At 34.8% G+C, this 22,507-nt stretch overlaps 1 protein-coding gene across 11 annotated transcripts in view; it reads right to left on the bottom strand.

The window, feature by feature from the left end:
• LOC125648918 (1-phosphatidylinositol 4,5-bisphosphate phosphodiesterase gamma-1-like) overlaps nt 1-22,507 on the bottom strand; it is an 89,809-nt gene that overhangs the window by 34,375 nt on the left and 32,927 nt on the right. For 10 of the 11 annotated variants that reach the window (XR_007360510.2, XM_048875964.2, XM_048876011.2 and 7 more), the window contains 13 exons: nt 22,141-22,190; nt 17,234-17,282; nt 16,946-17,047; nt 14,993-15,108; nt 14,482-14,567; nt 13,895-14,015; nt 13,670-13,755; nt 12,132-12,214; nt 11,969-12,029; nt 7,197-7,267; nt 7,005-7,115; nt 3,591-3,766; nt 1,548-1,868 (listed from right to left, as the gene is read on the bottom strand). Coding sequence is in view for 10 of the 11 variants with exons in the window: in XM_048875964.2 (XP_048731921.1) it covers nt 1,548-1,868; nt 3,591-3,766; nt 7,005-7,115; nt 7,197-7,267; nt 11,969-12,029; nt 12,132-12,214; nt 13,670-13,755; nt 13,895-14,015; nt 14,482-14,567; nt 14,993-15,108; nt 16,946-17,047; nt 17,234-17,282; nt 22,141-22,190 (1,433 nt within the window). In the remaining variant the exon portion in view is untranslated. Of the gene's footprint in view, nt 1-1,547; nt 1,869-3,590; nt 3,767-7,004; nt 7,116-7,196; nt 7,268-11,968; nt 12,030-12,131; nt 12,215-13,669; nt 13,756-13,894; nt 14,016-14,481; nt 14,568-14,992; nt 15,109-16,945; nt 17,048-17,233; nt 17,283-21,956; nt 22,037-22,140; nt 22,191-22,507 lie in introns of those variants that run through there. The other variant, XM_056155531.1, reaches the window with a different exon arrangement.

Raw genomic sequence — 22,507 nt, 5'->3', positions numbered from 1 at the left:
TGGAATCAGTGATAAATGTATGTAATCACACTGTCCCGTTTAAAGTCAACAAACCATGTGCACCTCGTAAAAACAACCTAAAAAATGAAGGTGTATAACAAAACAGTTATTAACTGGGTCCTCGGACAACAGCTGTTTTGTTTGACCCTCGAACGGAGCGGTTGCCCTCAGCCTACGGCTTCGGGCAACAGACCCGTTCGAGGGTCAAACAAAACAGCTGTTGTCCTCGAACCCAGTCAATAACTGTATACTGTGAGCAATGCTCACTAAGAATACCCCCCGCTTACCCCAATCTCCCAAAGGGTGTTGGTAATAGCAGAGCTGCCAACATTATGAAATGGAAAATAGTAAGGCAGGGGCCGCTGGAGAACTTTTATGAATAAATATGTAACCTGAGCAATTTTAGGCATATTTCAAATCCAAATTTAATGAATTTAGACATACTAATTGGCAAGCATTAAATGATTTTACAACTGCAGAAAGTCAAATTTTATACATCTTTTATTATTCTGGCAAATCATTTTATGTTATTTTCCCCGCCGTGAAAAATGTTAAAGTTTGTCAAACAGATTGCACACTTAGCATACAAACTCCCACTTTCTGACTTTGAAACGAATAGATGTTTACTTGCATATTGTTCTTTGAATTTCTGGATCAATGCATGTCTTACGTTTAGTAGCAGCTGCCATATTGTTTATTTCAAAGCATTAAAATGATCGAGGTTTTGTATATATATAGACTATGCAAACAAATGTAGTAACGACTATGGCTTGTTTATTATAAAAGTAAAAACCAATGACAGACAGCTCTAAAACTTTTGAAATGTCAACTAAGCGAAAATTGGAAGATATATAGTGAAATCGTACGGCGTATTTTTGGCCCTAAAATCGTAAGCCTTACGCTAAAATCGTGAGGGTTGGCAGCTCTGTAATAAGTATAAACTACCTCTTTTCTGAGTGTAAAAAACAAATGGCATGACAAACCGAACCATATTGCTACTTCGATGTCCAGTGCATATGACCTTTGACCTTTTGACCCCAAAATCGATAGGGAACATCTTCATCCCATGGGTAGTATGATATGGTGACTGTAGGTGGAAAGGATAACGCTTTAGAGCCCGGAAACCATATTGCTACTTTAATGTCCAGTGCACTTGACCTTTGGACCCCAAAATCGATAGGGAACATCTTCATCCCATTGGGTAGTCCATATGTATGATATGGTGACGGTAGGTGGAAAGGATAATGCTTTAGAGCCCAGAAACCATTGCGTCTACAGACGGACAACCCGATTCCAGTATACCCCCCCACAACTTGTTGCGGGGGATATAATAATAGGCTTCCTTTGTCTACACATTGGAAACATGCATAACTAGTTTGATGATCCTAGCCTTAATCTGGCCAACTAGGTGGTGACAGATGCACTGTGCCATACCATAATATGACCCATCCATGATCTATGATGGGCGAATAAAAACTCACAGGATAGTGAAAATTTTAGAATATCTAATAGAAAAACTGTAACATTTGTTTTAGTGCATGTATTACCTGAATGAGATAGCATAGCTGTCTCCTGATTGACCCCGCCTGATTAGAAATGCCCCGTCACTAGGAATCCTCTTCAGCATATCTTCTGCAGAGGCACGACTAAGGTTATCGTGGTACCATTCTTTGTCTTCATGACTCTTCAACTGAGGCACTGGTTCAGTCAACTTCATCACAAAATTGGGGCTCCTTAGGGGCACTTGACGGTAGTAAGTAATTAAATCATACAGACTGTCAAACAATGTTGTCTCTATTAAGTAATATTTGACTTGGCCCATATCTTGTTTAGATTTAATCCGACAGTGTTCCACTGCATTTCTTCTCCTGAAAAATACAAAATTTCATATATTGGTTGCCAGTTTACAAAGTTTTGGATTAACAGTGGCCAATGAAACATATTCTGATAAAGGAAAGAGGGTGTTGCACCGAAGCGGGAATTTTCCCTAATCGGAGCTCCGTGTCAGCACTTGTGACGTAGAACTGACCTTCATTCATATTTATACTCATTGCGTATTTGCCATTTAAATACCTAAAGGATTCCCCAGAACTATTGACAAGCCTAATACATTTTATGTGTCAATACATTATACATGTAGTCTAAAGAAAATTTTTGAAATCGTGAAAATTAAATTGTCTTCTTTTTTCTGAATATCAGATACAATGTATACTGTTACATGTTACGAGTGTATCAAATATTCAATATTCTATACTACTACAGTCCAAAAGCTCTTATACTCGTATGTATTATTTTCTACAACCAACAATTGGCAACTGTACATGACTCTGGCCACAAAACAAAATATGGGAAGTTTAATACGCATTAATAAAGTTCAACATTATTTGAAGTACATGCACCTGTAAAAATTGATTCAACATAGCAATTTGCTACTGGAATACATATAAACTCAAACTGTTTAACAGTTATTTACCTTAAAGTTTTTCTTCCAAAGCTTTGCAAAGTTCACAACGGTTTTTCGTAAAAGGCACCATGCCTTTGTCAACAACTTTCATTCAGAAAAACATACATTGTCAAGTTCTCATTAGCAACCTTGACTATTAAAACACAGGTACTGCATGCTGTATTCGGCGTGTTTGTTGATAGTCCTGTTCACAAACTACACAGTGTCCAGGTTGGACACTTATTTCAAACTTGGCACATGGTAATAAACAGAGATTTAACATGAAACAATTATAAAAACTAGAAGCGTGTTACAATTAAGAAAAAAAATCTCTAGATGAAAAACGTAAAATGAACCAAAAAAAATGTGTTCGTGAGGGAGTCGAACCTGGTTGTTTTAAAAATAGAAAACATCTTTACATTTAAGAGTCGACGACCTTATCCACTGAACTGTGCAGTAGATCATACATTACTAAGGAAAATTAACATACAGGTGAAGTTGAAAATAATACTAGTGAAGTTGTTTAGATTTTTTAAAATTTACCAAAAAATGCCCTCGTGAAACAAAATTTCAAAGCGACAGTTTTTTAGAGGAAAACTCGAAGAACATTTTCATGCTAAATCTATTTTGTTTCACAGAGGCAGTTTTTCTAAAATTCAGGGATATCCCTCCATTTCAACGCTAAAAATCATATAAATCGCTTATTGCTCGATTAAAACTCGAAATATTTTGGCTGATTTTGTCAATACATGTCTTTTAAACTTATTTTAAAACATTATTGAATCAAGACATACATGTATGTTCCAATTGGTTTGATCATATATTTGAATAACTTAAATTTTTCGATCTTTCATGAAACACCGTTAGGAAAATTAACATGAGGCGCGCAACACCTTCTTTGGATTATTTATATTCCAATTGATATAATAGTTTTGATAAAAATAACTTCTGCTGGGCTCCATCAAACTCATAAATGCCTGTCTTAATACTATTACTTCTGTAAACTAAAATCCATGCACTACAATGTCATGTGTATAAATAATTCTTTAAACATAATGTAGTGACTCATTTAAATTACATTGTCATGAAATTAACAACATATGGTATGTCTTCAAAACTTAAATATAATAATAATCATCAGTTTTACCAAAATGAGAGTGAGAAGTCTCCGATGAAGGTATCACTCTCCCTAACCAGGAAGGTCCCATCGCCAAGGTAACTATATTCATTCAGCAATTCTATGGCAGTCTTTCTACCTCCTTCTAACTTTCCATGGAACCACTTTTCTCCGAAATGAAGCTCATCCTGTGGCCTATCCCCCACCTTTAAAGGCAGGAAAATCATAATGTAATTGGATGTTAACTGTCTGGTTAGCATTTAAATACATATGTATCTTCCAGGGGAGGATGGACAAAAAGATTAATATACAGTGTATGTGTACACATTTCAAGCACAAAATTGCATGAAACTAGTAAAACTTGGCTTTCAACAATTTTTCTCTTTAATCCTACAAAAAGAATTCAATCTTAAAACATATTTATCAAATAAATGTACCATGCCATATCACCAGAATATTTAGTGAAGATTTAATTTTGGCATTATTAGCAAGGGCGTTGAGATTACTAAACTTGAAAATTGCTATTAAACAATTTATTCCGTATCGTAGGTAATAGTTATCTTTCTTGGAATTATAAAGTCAATAAAATTAATAGCTCTAGCTAAATATATATACAGTATAATCTGTCTAAACCGGCTATGTGTGGTTCCAAAGAAATTGGCCGGTTTGCACAGAGTCCGGAGTGCAGAATGTTGACAAGAATGAGAGTTGCTTCCCTTGTATTCACTATCTATGCATACGTGTGTAATGATTGCTAACGTTTTAATATATCACAAAAGAATTCAAAATGTAAAAATATAAATATCAGTGTTTTATTGTCGTGCTCATTTGAAAAAGTTTCAATTTTCATTAAACAGTTTAAAATCTGGGAATTATTCGCGCAATTTTCTGTTGGTAAATTGTCGATTTCGTCTACATCATCGCCGTTATCAAGTGCTACACTATGTACATGTACGTTCGTCAAGTTTGTGTTGTGTTCGTTTAAAATTTGTCTTTCCCAGCTTTCATTGTAAATGTATCGCTTTCAACTGTCTCAATTTGTGAAACGGAAACTAATGTAATGCCGAGTGATCGACCGGACATGGCGAGTTTGCATATCATCACTGTCTGACTCGCCGTGGAGCTCCGAGAAGTCCACAAGGGGAAACCCTGCTTTTGGAAAACATAACAGGATTGTTGTTTCATTTCAAGAATGTATCGAATTCATCGATTAATTGAACTTTGTCTTTTAATGTCAGTTCTCGTCTCTGTCGTTAGGGGGAGGGCGCCATTACCTCGTGCGTGGTGCTGTCATAATTGAAAAGTGCACCCCTTAAAAATCAGGTTGTATTTTAAACTGATCGCGACTCATCGCCAGTTGCACTCTTTTACTTACCTGTGGCTTCCCTTGAGACACCCTTTGTGTACACCGCGTGTGATCGACCGAATACCGACAGGTTGGTCATCGTGGGGTGGCTGGTTTAAATGCGATAATTAGAGCTAATTACGAGCAGTTGGGACCTTGTGTACACCGAATTCAATTGACCGCATCAATTAGGGTGGTGTATCATCGAGGGGCCGGTTTACACAGGATAATTACAGTTAATTGATAGCAGTTGGGACTGTGTAAGCCGGCCGATATACAGAATACGCAGTATCCGGAGTACAGGGAATTATTAATAAAGGATTTGTTAAAGAAATGTTAGGGACTATATTTTGTGGCCGGAATTGACAGAGCGCCGGAGTACTCAGAGGCCGGTTTGGACAAATTATACTGTATAACCCCATTTTGGGGGGGGGGGGGGGGGGGGGAAATCACTACATTTGTGACTAGCTAAAAATTCCACTCAATATATATTATCAAAATGTCATGAATTTTTGTATATCCGTTTAAGTCAAATAATTAATCACAAAATTTTTTGGTATTGAAAGATTGCAATACTTTATTATGGAAATAAGTGAAATCACAAAGGGTCAAAAGGTTATGACAGTTAAGCATACTACCATGTAAAGTACAACTATCAAATGAAAATTATGTCTTTTTTAATAACTATGCCATAATCAGAATGAAAAAGGTTTTACACGTAAGCTTTGACACCTAAAAGTTGTTCCCTTAACCATAGACATACATAAAGAGACCAGCAACTTCCCAAAGTCCTGTACTATCTCGCATTCCCGTTTTTCAGTAACATATTATGATGCACATACTGATTCAAATTACTAATACCATCTTTAGAATGAGAAATATAAAGTTCCAACCTTCCAAATCCTATCACAAAAACATTCACGATACAATATTTTCAAAAGATGTTTCACTTCAAAGTATGCAGAAAGTGAAGTTTCCAAAGGCAACACAACTCAAACTCGGCAAAATTTTAGAAAATGGTTACGATTTGCCTGCCATGTACTTTTTTGTTAATAGTATATTTGTTCATCATCAAATCATTTCTTGTTATATCGGATTCAAATTTATGATAAAAGTGAAATAAATTTAAATCAACATAAATTTATCAAACTAATAAATAGGTATTAACAATTTATAGGTACGACCATCACATTTTTTAAGTGGTAAACATGCTGCTGAAGGAGTTGCTTATCTCTGTTATATATGTGTCTGCCTTAACCAAGAGATCAATCTCAGAACAAAGTCGGGACATAGTTGCCTGCTGTACACAGTGTTGGAGAAGAGTGAAATACACGTGTACATACTTTGTGTACACACCAGTACCTTGGACAGATTTTTCATAATTTAAATTTATTTCTCAATTCATCATTTTTGAACATAGCATCATATGTAATTCTAATTCTATTTCATATTACAAAATCTGCCAAAAATACTGAAGCAACATCTCGTAGGTATAACTTCACAGCAAAATCACAGAGACCAGTTCACTCAAAGCAAATACTGGGTTACAAAAAAACACTTTTACTTTCATAATGCAGTTTGTAAACATGAATATCAACTTACAATGTATTTCTGACCAAAAATATTGTTTAAACATAAATACTGGGTATCAATTCAAGAAAATAAACTGTATCTAAAAAACAAAATCTTCCTTTTCTTGATAAAGAAAACACATTACCGATTTTCAAATTCTTTATATATATATCTTTGAATTAGAACTGGAATTATGATTTGAACTTTGTGCTGGATAAGCCAGAGCACACACACAATATCACCTTCTTAAATCCCTCCTGAAATGTCAATATTTAGACATCAACAATATGCAAAGATATTATCTTAAAAGGTTCCAAATACTGCACATCAGAACTGCCTCCTTAGCAAAGTAAATATTACTGTTTTAACATCTTTTAATATGTGGGAAACATATTTCCTCATTGACTTTTTAAATAGAAATAATGCATACATGTTTCTCCACTCACATTTTGAAATAAGAATATATGACTAATTTTGCACAAATACAGTATGTTGGTATATGTAGGAGTTATCTTTCCCTTGATTACCTCCGTAGTGGATGTGTTGTCATCCTGCTCCTCCTCATCGTCTCCCTGATTGGTCTCTTTGGTCCAATACATTTTGGTGGGAGTCAGCACAAAGAAATGGGGGTGCCATTGCTACAATGTGTATTTAAAACAGAACTTTCAATTTCATGTCTTAAAAAAGCTGATATTCCCCAAATTTTACATGTCACTTACGTTTTCAATTTGGTCTTCTAAATACATGACACCAGTTTTCACTGAATTTGAAACATCACCATCTCTGGCCACTGTAAGCCAAATTGAGATAAGTTAAAAAAAAAATCATTTAATAGAGAATTTTCTACTTCTTTTTGCGCTTCTCCATTGAATAATAGACCTCTGCAATGTTTTTGTTAAATAGTGCAAATTCTTATTGTGGTGTTGAAGCCTTAAGGTAGCTCAATACATCAAGAACTTATACATTTTATGACAATAAGTCACAAGATAGCAATTAATATGTTTTGTGAAATCATTTGTATTGATCGATTTGTTTGAATATCTACGTAGTTCAGTGGATAAGTTATCAAGTTACTGACCAGCTGATCCTGAGTTCAAATCCGCCAGTGACTTTTATTTATAGTTATTGAAATTGTGTTTTCCTCCAAAATTGCATATTTTTTGCCTTTTTTACATTTGTACTTATTTAAGGAATGACTTTAATTCTGGGGCAAGTTATACGAGTATAACCTGGTTTGGGTCAGTTTACTCATATAACTTGCCCCAGAATTAAAGTCATTTCTTATAATTTAATGCAGGAACAAAGATATACCCTTCGTTTATCAAAATGTACATAAACTCGGAAAAATGCAAGTCAACTGAGCTGCGCAATGATTCACTTAGGGCTGTTCCAGAAATGATCAAATGGGGGGGGTCGGGCGGCAAATGATATTTTTTTTGTATGGGTGGTCGTATTTTTTCATATTTTATTTGGTCCGTGGTTGGACTGTTAAAAAAATATTTATTATGGGTAGTGGGTAGTTTCTATTGTTTTATTTTGTGCCACGTGGGTGTTGAGTTTTCAGAATATTTTTATTGTCGCTCTTGTCGTGTTGGTTACAAAACGTCGGAGTGAAAATTGAAAACGTGCTTTCGAAATCGGAAATCGGAAGTAACATAGAACTATTCGAGTTGTCGCTCTTTGCAGCGCATAACTTTCCATTACGGCACTCTTCAAATTAGAGGCGCGTTTAGTAGGGTCCCTTTGGACGTGATGGCGGCGAACTCTGTTCTGTAGATTATTACAGTTTACAGTGCATCGATTTTGGGAATATTTTGAAACCAATAGGTATTCCGTTTTCTAATAAAAATAGGCAAACCTTAGTTGATTTATACGAGGGTACCGATGCGTTATATTTATCAGTCGGTGTGATGGTGATATAGAGGCCTCCGGGCGCGGGCCCCATTAGAAGACGAACGATTCGTGGAAAAACATATCCATACCCATTTCATGATAATAGCATCGTTTGGACTCCCAATCTTTCCAACATTCCCGCCATAGATGCCTTTGATTGTTGATGTGACATCGTTTCTTCAGAACTACTGTGATACAATGTCGCACAGGCATTACCGCGTCATTGACTAGAATGTCTGTCCCGAAAACCTCGCGAGATTTGTACCGTTTTCATTTTTAAAAATATTTTTGTGGTGGGTCTGGTTAGTTTTTTTTTTTTTATTAGATGGGTCATTGTAAAATGAGTTTATTAATTTGATGGGTCATGGGGTAATTTTTTATTTTTTTTTTATGGGTGCTTGGTATATACAAAAGGTGCCTCCCGACCCCCCCATGTATTTATTTCTGGAATAGCCCTTAGCAACAACGACGAAGCGTCTACATGTAGCTGTGAAGGTCGCCATCTTAACTCTTTGTCAATTTGTCTTAATTCAACAGAGCCTAGCCTATTTATTAAATTATTGTATCGAAGGTGAAGTTTGTCATGACAGAAAATGCGTATTTCGCTGCCCTTTAGAGATTGACTTTGAAGTTGCTCATCTCCGACAGATTGAGAAAATACGGGAAATTGCTGCATTGTTTAGGCTTAGATCTACCCAAAGTAAGTCTTCAAATATAAGAAAATGCAATAATTTGCAGCTTTTAACTCTGTGAAAAATTCTACTACAGTGGAACCCCGTTATTACGTTCCCCCTTTATTACGTTAGTCCGCATATTATGTTGGAATTTCAAAGCACAAAACCATTTCTTAACAAACCTACATAAAATAGATCGTGTTATTACGTTGTCCCAAGATGCCGGGACTCGGTATTACGTTGTAAAAATTCCGACAAAAACATAATAAACCCCTAATTATTCAATAGTGATTCTCAAAATAATAAGCCATTCACACCATGGCTGCCCCAGGTAGTCACCATGTAAATTTCCTGGTCTGTTAGGGGATTAGAGATGCTTGACTGATCACGCTTTGATAGATCTAGGGACATCAATACAGGTGAATACCTCGTATTGAAGCCAGTGATAAGCAATTATATGATGTTTATTTAGAAATTGTACTCAATAAAATTTTCTTCATTTTTCATATTTTGATGATCAAAGAAAAATTAATTTCTCAACCATATGCATGTTTAGCATTGTGTGATTGCTTTCGATATTAAAGCTCTATTTACAGACAGCATGTAGGACAAAATTTATCGTATCACAGTTGAAACAGCTTGGATAATGGTTTGGACATAGTAAGGTGAGAAAAGGTAGTGTTCAATTAAAACAATTGTCAGTTATTTTGACATAATAGTTTGGATGTTGTTAGATTTCGTCCATAAATACGCCGATCAAACTGCCCATTTTTATCGGCCGATTCGTGCAAGGCATTTAACTCAGTGAACATTTTAAAATCCCTTGATGTCTTTTTTTGATGTGCACGTGATTTTAGTGCCATCATTTAGTGTTATAAATCTTAATATTAGTGCATTATTTTTTTAAAAAGTGGATTGCGTTTGTTCTCCGTGTTTATCGTTGGTGAAAAAAGTGTGCAAGTGTTGGATATCGCGTGCGTTTTGTGTCGTCGTTTTGTTGGTTTTTTTTGGGATGAGATTTATTAAATTGTGTTTTGTATCGTGTAGTAGAGATAACTGAAGAAAAACGATGTTTTGTTATTTTTTGTTTTATATACGAATGTTGAATACGAACCGGAACGAGTTACTGAGAGAAATTTATATGAACGCATTATGTTAAAGTTGAACAAAATGGCGGAAACGAAAGCAGATCTGCAATGCTTATCAAAGCATCCTTATTTATCCTACACAATAAAGAAAAGGGATGAAAACATGAAGAATTATGGACAATTAAGATAAGATGTAAATAAATCAAGTGTCATAATCTTTAAAACAAAGACAGTAGAGATATGTTCACACACACACACCTTCATGGAGTATCAACGGAAGATATACAGTTTCCAAATGATATTTATAACGGATTTCAATGGGAACATTTATTAAGTTGAACCTGGTATTACGTTATTTTATCGTGACAAAATGGAAAACGTAATAACGGGGTTCCACTGTACATGAAAACTTACCCCTGCATGCAAGTGACAAATCACAATCCACATGCAGTGATTTTTTTTGGTTTTTCAAACTACCACCCCTCCTTTTGAATTGGGAAAGATTAGCGACATTTTTCTCAAATTGGGAAAAATCACTCATGGTAAAGATGCATAAAATAATCAAATTTTTGTTTGAGGTTTATTTCAGATCTGATTTAAAATTATGAAATAAATATGTATTGGAAGTCACACCTTGTATAAATATCATTAACTTTTTCTAAGAAGCACTTATTGTCTAATATCATAAAGAAAATAATAAATTATTAATTCACCAGCAATTGTACCCATAATCTTGTAAATATTATATTAATAATCAAGTTTCCAGAATGTCTCTCCTGTTTGTATTTTTCGGATTTTAGTAAAACCCTATACTGTTGGCCACTTCCTGTTATTAGCCTGACCCTACATATAATGGCGGTCAAACATGAAAGTGTCAACAATATGGCTTAATGTGTATCTGGAAACTATATACTTCGCTGCATATCTGCTTATATGGATGCCTTCATTGTTTTACATATTCTTTACAAAAGTTTTTGCATGTGCAGTGGTTTGGAGAATAAAACTGAAGAAAAAAATGTCTTTACTCTTTGTCAGCAATATACGCTAACCTTTTTTTTTAAATGGCCTAATTTCCCTAGATTAAAATTTGGGGAAAACACATAGATATAATTGGGAAAAACTAGCTAATTTTTGCGAGGGGAAACAGCCGAATATCAGTGGCATTTTGGCCCAAAAAAAAATCACTGACATGTCAATGTGATTGACGTCATATGGTAAAATATGACGTATGATTTGTTTGTTTGCTTTGTTGAAAGGCGGATCAGCAATGAAACCCCCCTCCCCCTTTCCCCAGTGAGAAATGTATTTGAAAATGAACAGGACAATTCTTACTTGGTAAATCATTAATTCGAATATCTTTGTTTTAATCTATTTTAAAATTATTCGATCATCATAGAGAGAAAGATGATTTACAACAGTGATTAACGTACAAGTAGATGCTAATTGACAAAGAGAAAACAGTATGTGTATCAAACCGAAGTATCTTATTGTACACGTTGACTTTCCATTCCAAAGAAAGCTAAAAACAGTGCTGCGATGTAAATTTAGAGAGAGAAGAATAAATAGTTCTGGCTTCTTGGTTGTCAAGGGGGTGTGTCCCCATACCAAACCAGGTTATACAAAAATAACCTGCGTTCCTCAATTGGAATTTGATCAATCAGAGAAAAGGATACAATAAGAATTAAATTATTACATATTATCATATCTCTTTCATGATTAAATAATATTGTGCTGATTTGATATACTCTTTCAAGATGTAATGAGCCACCATAAATGTCATAAAAACGATTTACCAGACATCATGGCATTTACAACACAACATTTAGAATGCCCTACCATCATCCACTCTCACTTCCACCAACTCTGCATTTCTGCCTTCACTAGGTAACTTTTTATGCTGAAAATAGAGAATTTGATTTCAATAGATAACTTCGTAGCTGGAGAATATAAACAAGATTCAGGACTTAAACCTTTCTATATGAAGTTGAGAAGGCCATACCTTGAGAATAACCTTCCTCTTTAGCTGTTCTGGTGAAGGTAATTTCTTAAAGTCACCATCTACAGGCTCCATCAAAAGTTCACCTGTAAAATTTTAACTATCTATTGATATGTCACCATCTACAGGTTCCATCAAAAGTTCACCTGTAAAATTTTAATTATCTATTGATATGTCACCATCGACAGGTTCCATCAAAAGTTCACCTGTAAAATTTTAACTATCTATTGATATGGACACACACACTATAAGCTTATGCAGTTTCAAATTATATAAAAAGTAGTCTCTCTCTCTCTCATCTAGTATTCAAAAGAATGGATTATGTATCTTTACCCAACCTGGTATACAATTAAGAAATAAATTTCATTTCTGAAAATACATGAGGGTGTGAATGGCAATGCTTCACACTGGCATAGTTCATGAAAAGTATGCAAGCGTGAAGCATTTAAATTTTTAACCTAATGTATTTTCAAAAAATGAAATTTATCTCTTCTATTTACTTTCTACTTTCATTTCTGTTGGAATTCTTAGCCATCAAAATAGATGCACTATATTTATGAAGTAGTTCTGTATTCATACACAGATTGTTTACAACTGCAGTGTGTTCATGAAGAAATGCCTATCATTTACAATCTGAAACAAGAGGTACTGTGAGCAATGCTCACTAAGAATACCCCCCGCTTACCCCAATCTTCCAAAGGGTGTTGTTAATAGGTATAAATTACCTCTTTCCTGAGTGTAAAAATATGGTATGCCTTTGTAGAAGAAAATGGAAGATACAGTCCGAACACAAATCCATGGCATAAACCTATAATTTTGACCTTGAGATCAAAGGTCAAGGTCATAAAAAGGTCATGAATGTACATGACATAGTCTCATGGTGATACACCCATGTCTTATGGTATGACTATGTCAAAACCCTATAATCAATTTTGACCTTGAGGTCAAAGTTCAAGGTCATATATAGGTCATGAAGGTACCTGACACATCGTCTCATGGTGATACACTCATGTGTCAAATATGGTATGCCTATGTCAAAGAACAAAGAAGTCATGGCCCTGACACCAATCCATTGTCAAAACCTTTAATTTTGACCTTGAGGTCAAGGTCATATGGAGGTCATGAAGGTACATGACACATCGTCTCATGGTGATACACTCATGTGTCAAATATGGTATGCCTATATCAAATAACAAAGAAGTTATGGCCCGGACACGAATCCATTGTAAAAAAAAAACCTTTAATTTTGACCTTGAGGTCAAGGGTCAAGGTCATATGGAGGTCATGAAGGTACTTGACACATCGTCTCATGGTGATCCACCTGTGTGCCAAATATGGTATGCCTAAGTCAAAGAACAAAGAAGTTATGACCCGGACACTATTCTGCACAGACAGACGGACGGACAGACAGACAGAGTGATTCCTATATACCCCCCGAACTTCGTTCGGGGGTTATAAAAACTATTGTGATCTTTAGACTTTCCAATATTAAATCTACATTGTCTTTTATTACTGTGTGTGTTTCATTCCGAAATACTTACTACCAAAAGTATCTCTAAAGGCCATTGCCATATTTCTTTGTTGTCCTAAGCCACAGTGGTTTTCTAGTGACAAAATCAGAGGGTAGCTGACAAAAATCAAAGAAGAAGGGTTGGGTTACATTGTATCTAATACAACAAACCTATTAACACATAAGTACTATTTTAAACACTGCTGCTGAGGTATCAGGATCGACATTTTTATATTTAATGACAGTTTATTCTTACTCTGAAGCAACCCATGCATGGTCTTTGATTGCACGCAAGACATCTAGGAATTTGATTTTGGAGGTAAGGGTGTGTCCATGGTAAATACTTGGATAGCCATCTGGTCCATCCCAACAGTCCACTGTGTGTAGAATAATATAATAAGTAGTCAATTCTAAACCCACTCCAACAGTCCACTGTGTGTAGAATAATATAATAAGTAGTCAATTCTAAACCCACACCAACAGTCCACTGTGTGTAGAATAATATAATAAGTAGTCAATTCTAAACCCACCCCAACAGTCCACTGTGTGTAGAATAATATAATAAGTAGTCAATTCTAAACCCACACCAATCTTTGGTAATGTATCGAAATATTGCATAGTGTTCAGACCAATACATGTCACCTGAAGCTGCCTTTAAAATGTAAAAGATGTAAACCCATCCTGCCAGCTGGACAGCAAGGCAGACAACAATGGACAATGTTATACCTAATGTGTTTGCCATCCTCCACACACAACACAAAATGAGATGACATGTACAAAATTGTGTTCATTATATACATGGGACAAACTTTTGCATTAAAAAGAAAGTAGACATAAACTCACACTCGATACATCTACAACCCATTCTGAGCACACGAACATACGCCTCTACAGAGGACTCGCTGGAAATCTGGTCCCCCGTTAGATATCTGAAACAGGTCATACAACGTTCAGTCAAGTCATTTCATATTAACATGAACTGATAAATTTCAAACACTCTAATATATATTTTCCTTAACCATAACAAAATGAAATGCATATACTTTTGCTTTCTCTATCTGAAAATTTTACTCCACGTTAAATACTGTATATAGTTCAAATTTTCGTCCTACATTGCTTTTGCTAAGAGGCAGTGTAAAACAGTCTTGTTCCATCTTAAATTTGTTCAAAGGCTATTTTTGCTATTTCATCTAGATTTATTAAATTTGCTAAACTAAGGGTGAAATGGGCCAGAATTAAAATGGAGACAAAATGGCAAAAAATAAAATAGAGACAAAAATTTCATTACATACAGTATAATATATATCTGCTCTGTCTGCAACACTTGTTATCTAATGCTATTCTTTTGTCTTACGTATTATGTGAAGAGGCTATCCAGTAATGAGCCAGGGGGTGTGTCATGTCTTGATACACTTTATCATAGCTAGTGTCGAATGCCTGGTTATCTTTGGAAAATAAATAATCTTCAAACTGAAAGAGAAAAGATCTTACTATAGAGTGTTCATGCTTTACTACAACTTGTAATTTTGAAATACCAACATACATATGTATATATAAAATAATAATTATAAAAATTCTTCCTTTTCAATTGCCATAAAGCATTTTCAACTTCCTCTATAAAATTTTAATCATATTTTCATTATATATTATGTAAGGATTTCATAAAACCTTCCTTTTGATTATAAAACATTTCATCGGGAAATTCGATGATTGGGGTTTATAGTGCAGAGTTGTCAAAAGAGTGTAAACAACAACCAGACAATATGTCCTACAGATTCAGGATAATTTAGAAAATCTACCAAACAAGATAAAAATTTATCAAAGAGAATTAAAAAAAACCCTGAGATTTTGTTTCAACTTCTTCTAATTTCAAGTAGTCAGTGACTGTGGCAGTTCAAAACATGAACTTTAACACAGTATTAAACTTTCTTATACATTTTGCTATAGATTAATTGATTTTCATCCTCTTTTGCTCACAGATACTTGTGGATATGATCCCATGACAGCAGATCCCCCCCCCCCCCAATTTACAAAACAAGAGGCCTAAGGGCCACATCGCTCACTTTGATCCCCTATTGAGGCCCCAACCTACTTCCAGGCGGCTGGGGGGGGGGGGGGGGGGGGGGGGGGGGGGGGGGGGGGGGGGAGGAGGAGGAGGAGGAAGGGGGACAATGATTTTTACAAACTTGAATCTGCACTATGTCAGGAAGCTTTCATGTAAATTTCAGCTCTTCTGGCCCAGTGGTTTTTGAGAAGGAGATTTTTAAATGACCCCACCCTATTTTGGTAGTTATATTCCCTTTGATGGAGCATGGCCCTTCATTTGAACTAACTTGAAAGCCCTTTACCCAAGGATACTTTTGGCTAAGTTTGGTTATAATTGGTCCAGTGTTTCTGGAGAAGAAGTCGAAAATGTAAAAAGTTTACAGACAGACGGATAAGACGGACGGACAGACTACGGACAAAAGGCGATCAGAAAAACTCACTTGTGCTTTCACTCAGGTGAGCTAAAAAAAATAAATTATAGAACAAATATAACTATATTCGTTTAATTACTCATTCTACTATGCATATGCACCAATAAACGTGAAATTTGCCATATCTAGCACCTTTGATATATCTACAAATTAAATAAGAGTTCTTACTGACAAGGTTGGAAACTTCAAAAATGAAAGTAAATACCCCCCTTTGAAGACTCGATACAGTACTAATGAAGACAAAACTAGTATTATGTGATGTAGTTGTTTACTCGTTCAACGTTACCTTACAATGAATTTTTCTTTAAACTACCTAACTTAAACATTTATGTGATCTTTATAAAACTGACGCAAATCTGAGCTAACATCACGAAAATGAATGGTTATATTTATTTTATGAATATTCATTTATAAACTAAGGGGAAGGAAATTTGCGATCATGTTGACAAGTACCTGTGTTTACACTTTCAACTTTCTTTTTCAGTCTGAGCCACGACTGTTCAACCATTTGATAAGAAAGTAAGGCCACATAATCAAAAGTAGAACAACATGCATAATATTGAAAGTACATGCACAGAATGGGCTAACGATTTCTGAGAAATCAAGTTCTTGGTATAAAAGCAAGTTATCTTACCAGACTAAGTTTTTGTTTGCATAAAAGTCTATGAACAATGCAGATATGATCTCATTTCAATAGCTGAAGGAATAGCCAAACAAAGTAAGGAAAACTATAAATGCATGGATGGATTGATGCACAGATTGATCACTATGGGGCAGGAGGGCCCCAATCAATTTCAAAATGAATACATATCTCACAACTTCATTCTGACCTCAACAGCTGTGAAGTAAACATTTCCCTTGTGTCTCATAGGATCCTCAAGGAAGTTAACCATTCGAGTTTTCACAGCAAGCAAACCGTCTGCTAAATTTTCCTTTAAAATGACACAATTTGGTTAAAGATGGTTATTAAATTCAAGCTAGCAATTTTCAGTCAAATCCATTATGTAATTCAGAAAATCATAGGTTCTTAAAGTACATCCGAATTATAATTTAAAATTCACCATAAGAAATAAAACATTAAATGCAATTGAAAAATATTATTTGTTGAATTATCAAACCTTTTGTTCTTCTATTAAGAATCTGTGGAATTTCTCTGGCATGATACACCTGAAATTAAAGATATTAACAGATAAGCCGGATACATTGTATCATTAAATGAATTTTCAAGGTATCTCATTTATTATAATCAAAGTTCTAATCTTATGGAACCATTTTAAAAATTTACCTATGTAGTTATTTATAGTTAATTAGTTTATACAGCAAAATAATAAAATTTGATCATAGCTTTGAATGGCCTGTTGCTGTTGTGCACACATTTGACAGTGTGTCCATGTAAGATAATATATATCACACCTGACCATATGTAGAAATTTAAAACCGTTATTAAACAAGAGGTACTGTGAGCAATGCTCACTAAGAATACCCCCTGCTTACCCCAATCTCCCAAAGGGTGTTGTTAATAGGTATAAATTACCTCTTTCCTGAGTGTAAAAATATGGTATGCCTTTGTAGAAGAAAATGGAAGATATAGTCCAAACACAAATCCATGGTACAAACCTATAATTTTGACCTTGATGTCAAAGGTCAAGGTCATAAAGAGGTCACGAATGTACATGACACATAGTCTCATGGTGATACACCCATGTCTTATGGTATGACTATGTCAAAACCCTATAATCAATTTTGACCTTGAGGTCAAAGTTCAAGGTCATATAGAGGTCATGAAGGTACCTGACACATCGTCTCATGGTGATACACTCATGTGTCAAATATGGTATGCCTATGTCAAAGAACAAAGAAGTCATGGCCCTGACACCAATCCATTGTCAAAACCTTTAATTTTGACCTTGAGGTCAAGGTCATATGGAGGTCATGAAGGTACCCGACACATCGTTTCATGGTGATACAATCATGTGTCAAATATGGTATGCCTATGTCAAATAACAAAGAAGTTATGGCCCGGACACGAATCCATTGTAAAAAAACCTTTAATTTTGACCTTTAGGTCAAGGTCATTAGAAGTCATGAAGGTACTTGACATATCGTCTCATGGTGATCCACCTGTGTGCCAAATATGGTATGCCTATGTCAAAGAACAAAGAAGTGATGGCCCGGACACGAATCTGCACAGACGGACGGACGGATGGACAGACAGTGATTCCTCTATACCCCCCTGAACTTCTTTCGCGGGGGGTATAATTATGCAAGTTATTTCTTGATTTAAGATATATAAAACAATCACTTATCAATTATTTTCTACAATTTCTTTCTTGATTCAGCACTGCAAGTTATAGAAGTGATGCAACATCCACGAAATAAAGACAATTTTTTGGTTTTTTTGTTATCTATTCATTTTTTCACTCTTTGTATTTAATAATTTGATAATTTTTTTCACATTTTCCCCAGACCCTTTTTATTTAAAATAATGGTGATTAAATTCTGCTGTATAAAAGAGTAAATCTCCGGTATCTGACAACTCACTGAAGGGTACAATTCATCGAAAGTCAACAAATTGAATGCAAAATTCACCGACTCATGGATGATGAGAACTCATCAATGTATTCATGCAGCTGCAAAGTGTTCTATGTAGTGATGATTTAGGATTTTCAACATTACATGGAATACTTTTGGAAAACCTTTATTGGTCGTAACAGAAGTAATTTAAAACACAGTATGCTACCATTGAAATAAAAAAGCCCTGTTATTCCATAAGTGCTGGAACCTATGAACGTGTTATAGTCATTTACCCTTGTACAACAATTTTTTTTAAAAGGGTAGCATAGAAGCATCTTGTACATTGTTGGTATATCAGACCTCAACATTTGTAAACTTCTCTCAAAGAAGAACAGTCCAGAACTGAAATGGTATAAATTTCCTCATGCATGGTGAAGAGATTGATCTTCAACGCAAAAAGAAAATTACAAGAAACAAATAAATATACTATAGATAGTATCTTCATTTTTCTCAAGGATAGAAAATGGAAGCTATCTAAAATACATTAAGGGCTTGGCACATAATATTGAAGCATTGAATGTTATGTTAAATGAGTTAATAAAAAACAAAAACAAAACAAGATATAATCTGCTGATTATTGAGTACTACTATTTTTCCCCACATTAATTAACTTCCTTGCACAAAATCCATGCCAATTTCAATTTCATGTAGAAAAATCTAGACCTTGATTTTGAAAATTTTCAAAAAATCCATTTGTTTCCTTTAGGGTCCCAACATCCTCCCATTTCTTAAAATCACATGTCTCTTTAGTCTCAGTTCTAAAGTTATTCAAGTTACTGGAGTCACTTGACCATGATACTAGTTTGTAGGTCCCATTATCCTCTAATCATTTCTGAAGATCCCAGACCTGGTTCTGAAGTTATATCAGTTTTTATGTTTAAGGTAAGAGGTCAAAGTCACTGGAGTCACTTGACCTTGACACTAGCTTGTAGGTCACAACATCTTTTTTTTTTATCATTTCTGAAGATTCCATGTCTCCGTATATCTCATGACAATATCAATTCCAGTTCTAAAGTTATACCAGTTTTATGTTCAAGGTCAGAAGTCAAAAGTCACTGGAGTCACTTGACCTTGATACTGATATGTAGATCCCATCATCCTTTCATCATTTCTGAAGATCCCGTGTCTCTATCAGACCTGGTTCTGAAGTAAGGCTGTTCAAAATTAATTATACGTTTAACGTCACCTCAAAACTTCAAAACCTACGATGGAGGGAGGAAAAAAATAAACAAAAAATTTTTTAAACAAATGTGTATTTATTGAAAATCACTTATTCAGTGACCCCAAAAATCAACAATTTCAAATAATAGATATTGTTGGGTTTTATATTCAAGTCCAAGTCAATTAAAATCACCCAATTTCGTGACCAAAAAAGTAATATGCCAAATTAAACACATTGTAGGATTTGATTTTCAAGTCCAAGTAAATTTTGGCGTTTTCCTAGCAAAGACTTTTTCCTTAATTTGGGTTTGTATCCCCTCTGCGAACACATCACGCAGATTGGGTGAGCAGAGGAGTGGTTTGCGATAACATCAGGTGGTACATCCAATGGATTTTCATCACCACAAACATAGCAAACTAAAGGAAAACTTCCTTTTGTGGAAATAGTTGCTAGACACATGTGACCCACAGTTACAATTAAAATTATTATGACAATATTTCATACATTTTTGTAATGACACATCTTAAAGTTTAGAATATGCTTTACTTTGTTTTGTGTTGGTTTGTTTTTTGTTATACAATTTTCTATGTACTATTAATCATTGTTGAAAGATGCTAATTTGGTGTACCACAACTAAAGATCAGGATTGTACCTTCACTTCTACAAATACAAGGCAGGATTCCAATAGTTTAGGACGCCTTCAAATAAATTGATTAAAATATTGCACAGTTTTCTTTTTAGTGCTTTTAATTTTTATGATTAAATGCTTTGTACAAAGTAATTATCAATCAGTAAGTTATGTATTTCCAATCGTAGTACAAACTGTCATGAAATAGTATAGCGGAACTCTTCAGTGTTGAGAAGGTAAATTTTATATGAAATGGTGGCCGTTTACAACGGCTTCGAAAATAACCATCTTTATTTACTATGGGATTTACACTATGTAAAGGTAAGAAATGCATGTTTCATTGTGATAGGGAGTTAATAGGATGTCGAAGGCGAAAAGTTGAAGCGGTCAAGGAATTCAGTTTAACCCATTTTAATTGCAAAAAGCGGCCAAAGTTCAGGCAAGATTTTACTTTGTGTGACACTGGTCTGACATTTAGAAGAGGCGTCAGTCCAGCTTCGACGAATCTCGCTGAGATTAGTTCGGTTCAAACCATCTTTGTACGTTTTCTTTGCTTCAATAGTGGCATATACTTCCATTTTCTTCACGTAAGGACCTCTGATCCAATTTTGCATGCGTTTCCCTCTTACGCGGGATGTAGAATTAAGTTGCTAAATGAAAAACCAAACCCGAACGACTACTTCAAATCCGGATTTGTTTGTTTTTTCAAAACGGCAATTTCGCCGAAACCTATGCGCGCGGGTGATGTTAAACGTAGAATTAACTTTAGGCAGCCTAATACCAATTCTATGTACCAAGGTCAGAGGAATCATTTGACCTTGATACTGATTTGTAAGTCCTATCATACTCTTATCATTTCTGAAGATCCCATGTTCCTATCAGTCCTGGTTAAAGAGTCATACCAGTTCATGTTCATTTCAAGGTTACTGGAGTCCATTCTATTTGATAGTAGTTGATAGGCCCTTCATTCTCTTCTCATTTTTGAAAACTTTAGGACTCTATCATATTTGTCAAGTTATATCTGTTGAAATTTGGTATTAATTTTTTCCCCATAGAGTTCTATGTTAGACACCACCCCCATTTGATCCCCCAAAATGTATGTCGTTTAATCTGAAAACAGAAACATTTCTGCAAAACCAGTCTGAGATATTGCCTATCATATCCTTGAATATCTATTACTTTCATGAACAGGTTAAGGCAAACAAATGTCCACAAGTTTTAAGTGTGAGAAAGAAGAATCGGAAGAATAATAAGAACCGAACAAAAACAATCAAGTCTTCAAACTTCGTTGGAGAGACTTGATTAATCATTAATATTTTTAAAGTTTTTTTTTTTGCTAGTTTCAATGAGATGTCTCTTCTGTGACTTGTCTTATCTATGAGTTGTCACATTGATGTTTTTTTTCAATGAGTTGTCTTTCGACAAATTGTGTCATTGACCCACTGTCACCACAATAAGAATCAACAATAAATCTCACCTTTCATTATCACTGTCATCACAATAAGAATCAACATAAACCTCACCTTTCATTATCACTGTCATCACAATAAGAATCAACGTAAATCTCACCTTTCATTATCACTGTCACCACAATAAAAATCAACATAAATCTCACCTTTCATTATCACTGTCATCACAATAAAAATCAACATAAATCTCACCTTTCATTATCACTGTCATCACAATAAGGATCAACATAATTTGTAATAATCTGGAAAGAGAAAACAAGATAATAAAAATGTTGACAAAACCATATATACATTACACATGCAATACAGTCAAACATCGTTATTCCAAACTCAATGGGACCGAGAAAAAACTTCCCAGATAACTGAGGATTCAATGGTAAAGTACTTAGAGAGAATAAGTGGTTGGGACTTCCAAATCACACTTCCTCCTGACCTATACAATCCTAAAGTCAAGTTGCTGCAACATCAACTCCAAATGAAGTTACTTCCCTTTATATAAAAAAAAACCCTCTAAACTTTAATCTTTGATACAACCCCTTTGAACTAAAAAAGTACTTGT

The sequence above is a fragment of the Ostrea edulis genome, chromosome 1 (genome assembly GCF_947568905.1).
Source record: "Ostrea edulis chromosome 1, xbOstEdul1.1, whole genome shotgun sequence".
In the NCBI taxonomy this organism is placed as follows: Eukaryota; Metazoa; Mollusca; class Bivalvia; order Ostreida; family Ostreidae; genus Ostrea; species Ostrea edulis.
Note: the sequence above shows the minus strand (reverse complement) of the source record. Positions and strands in the feature narration are given on the sequence as shown.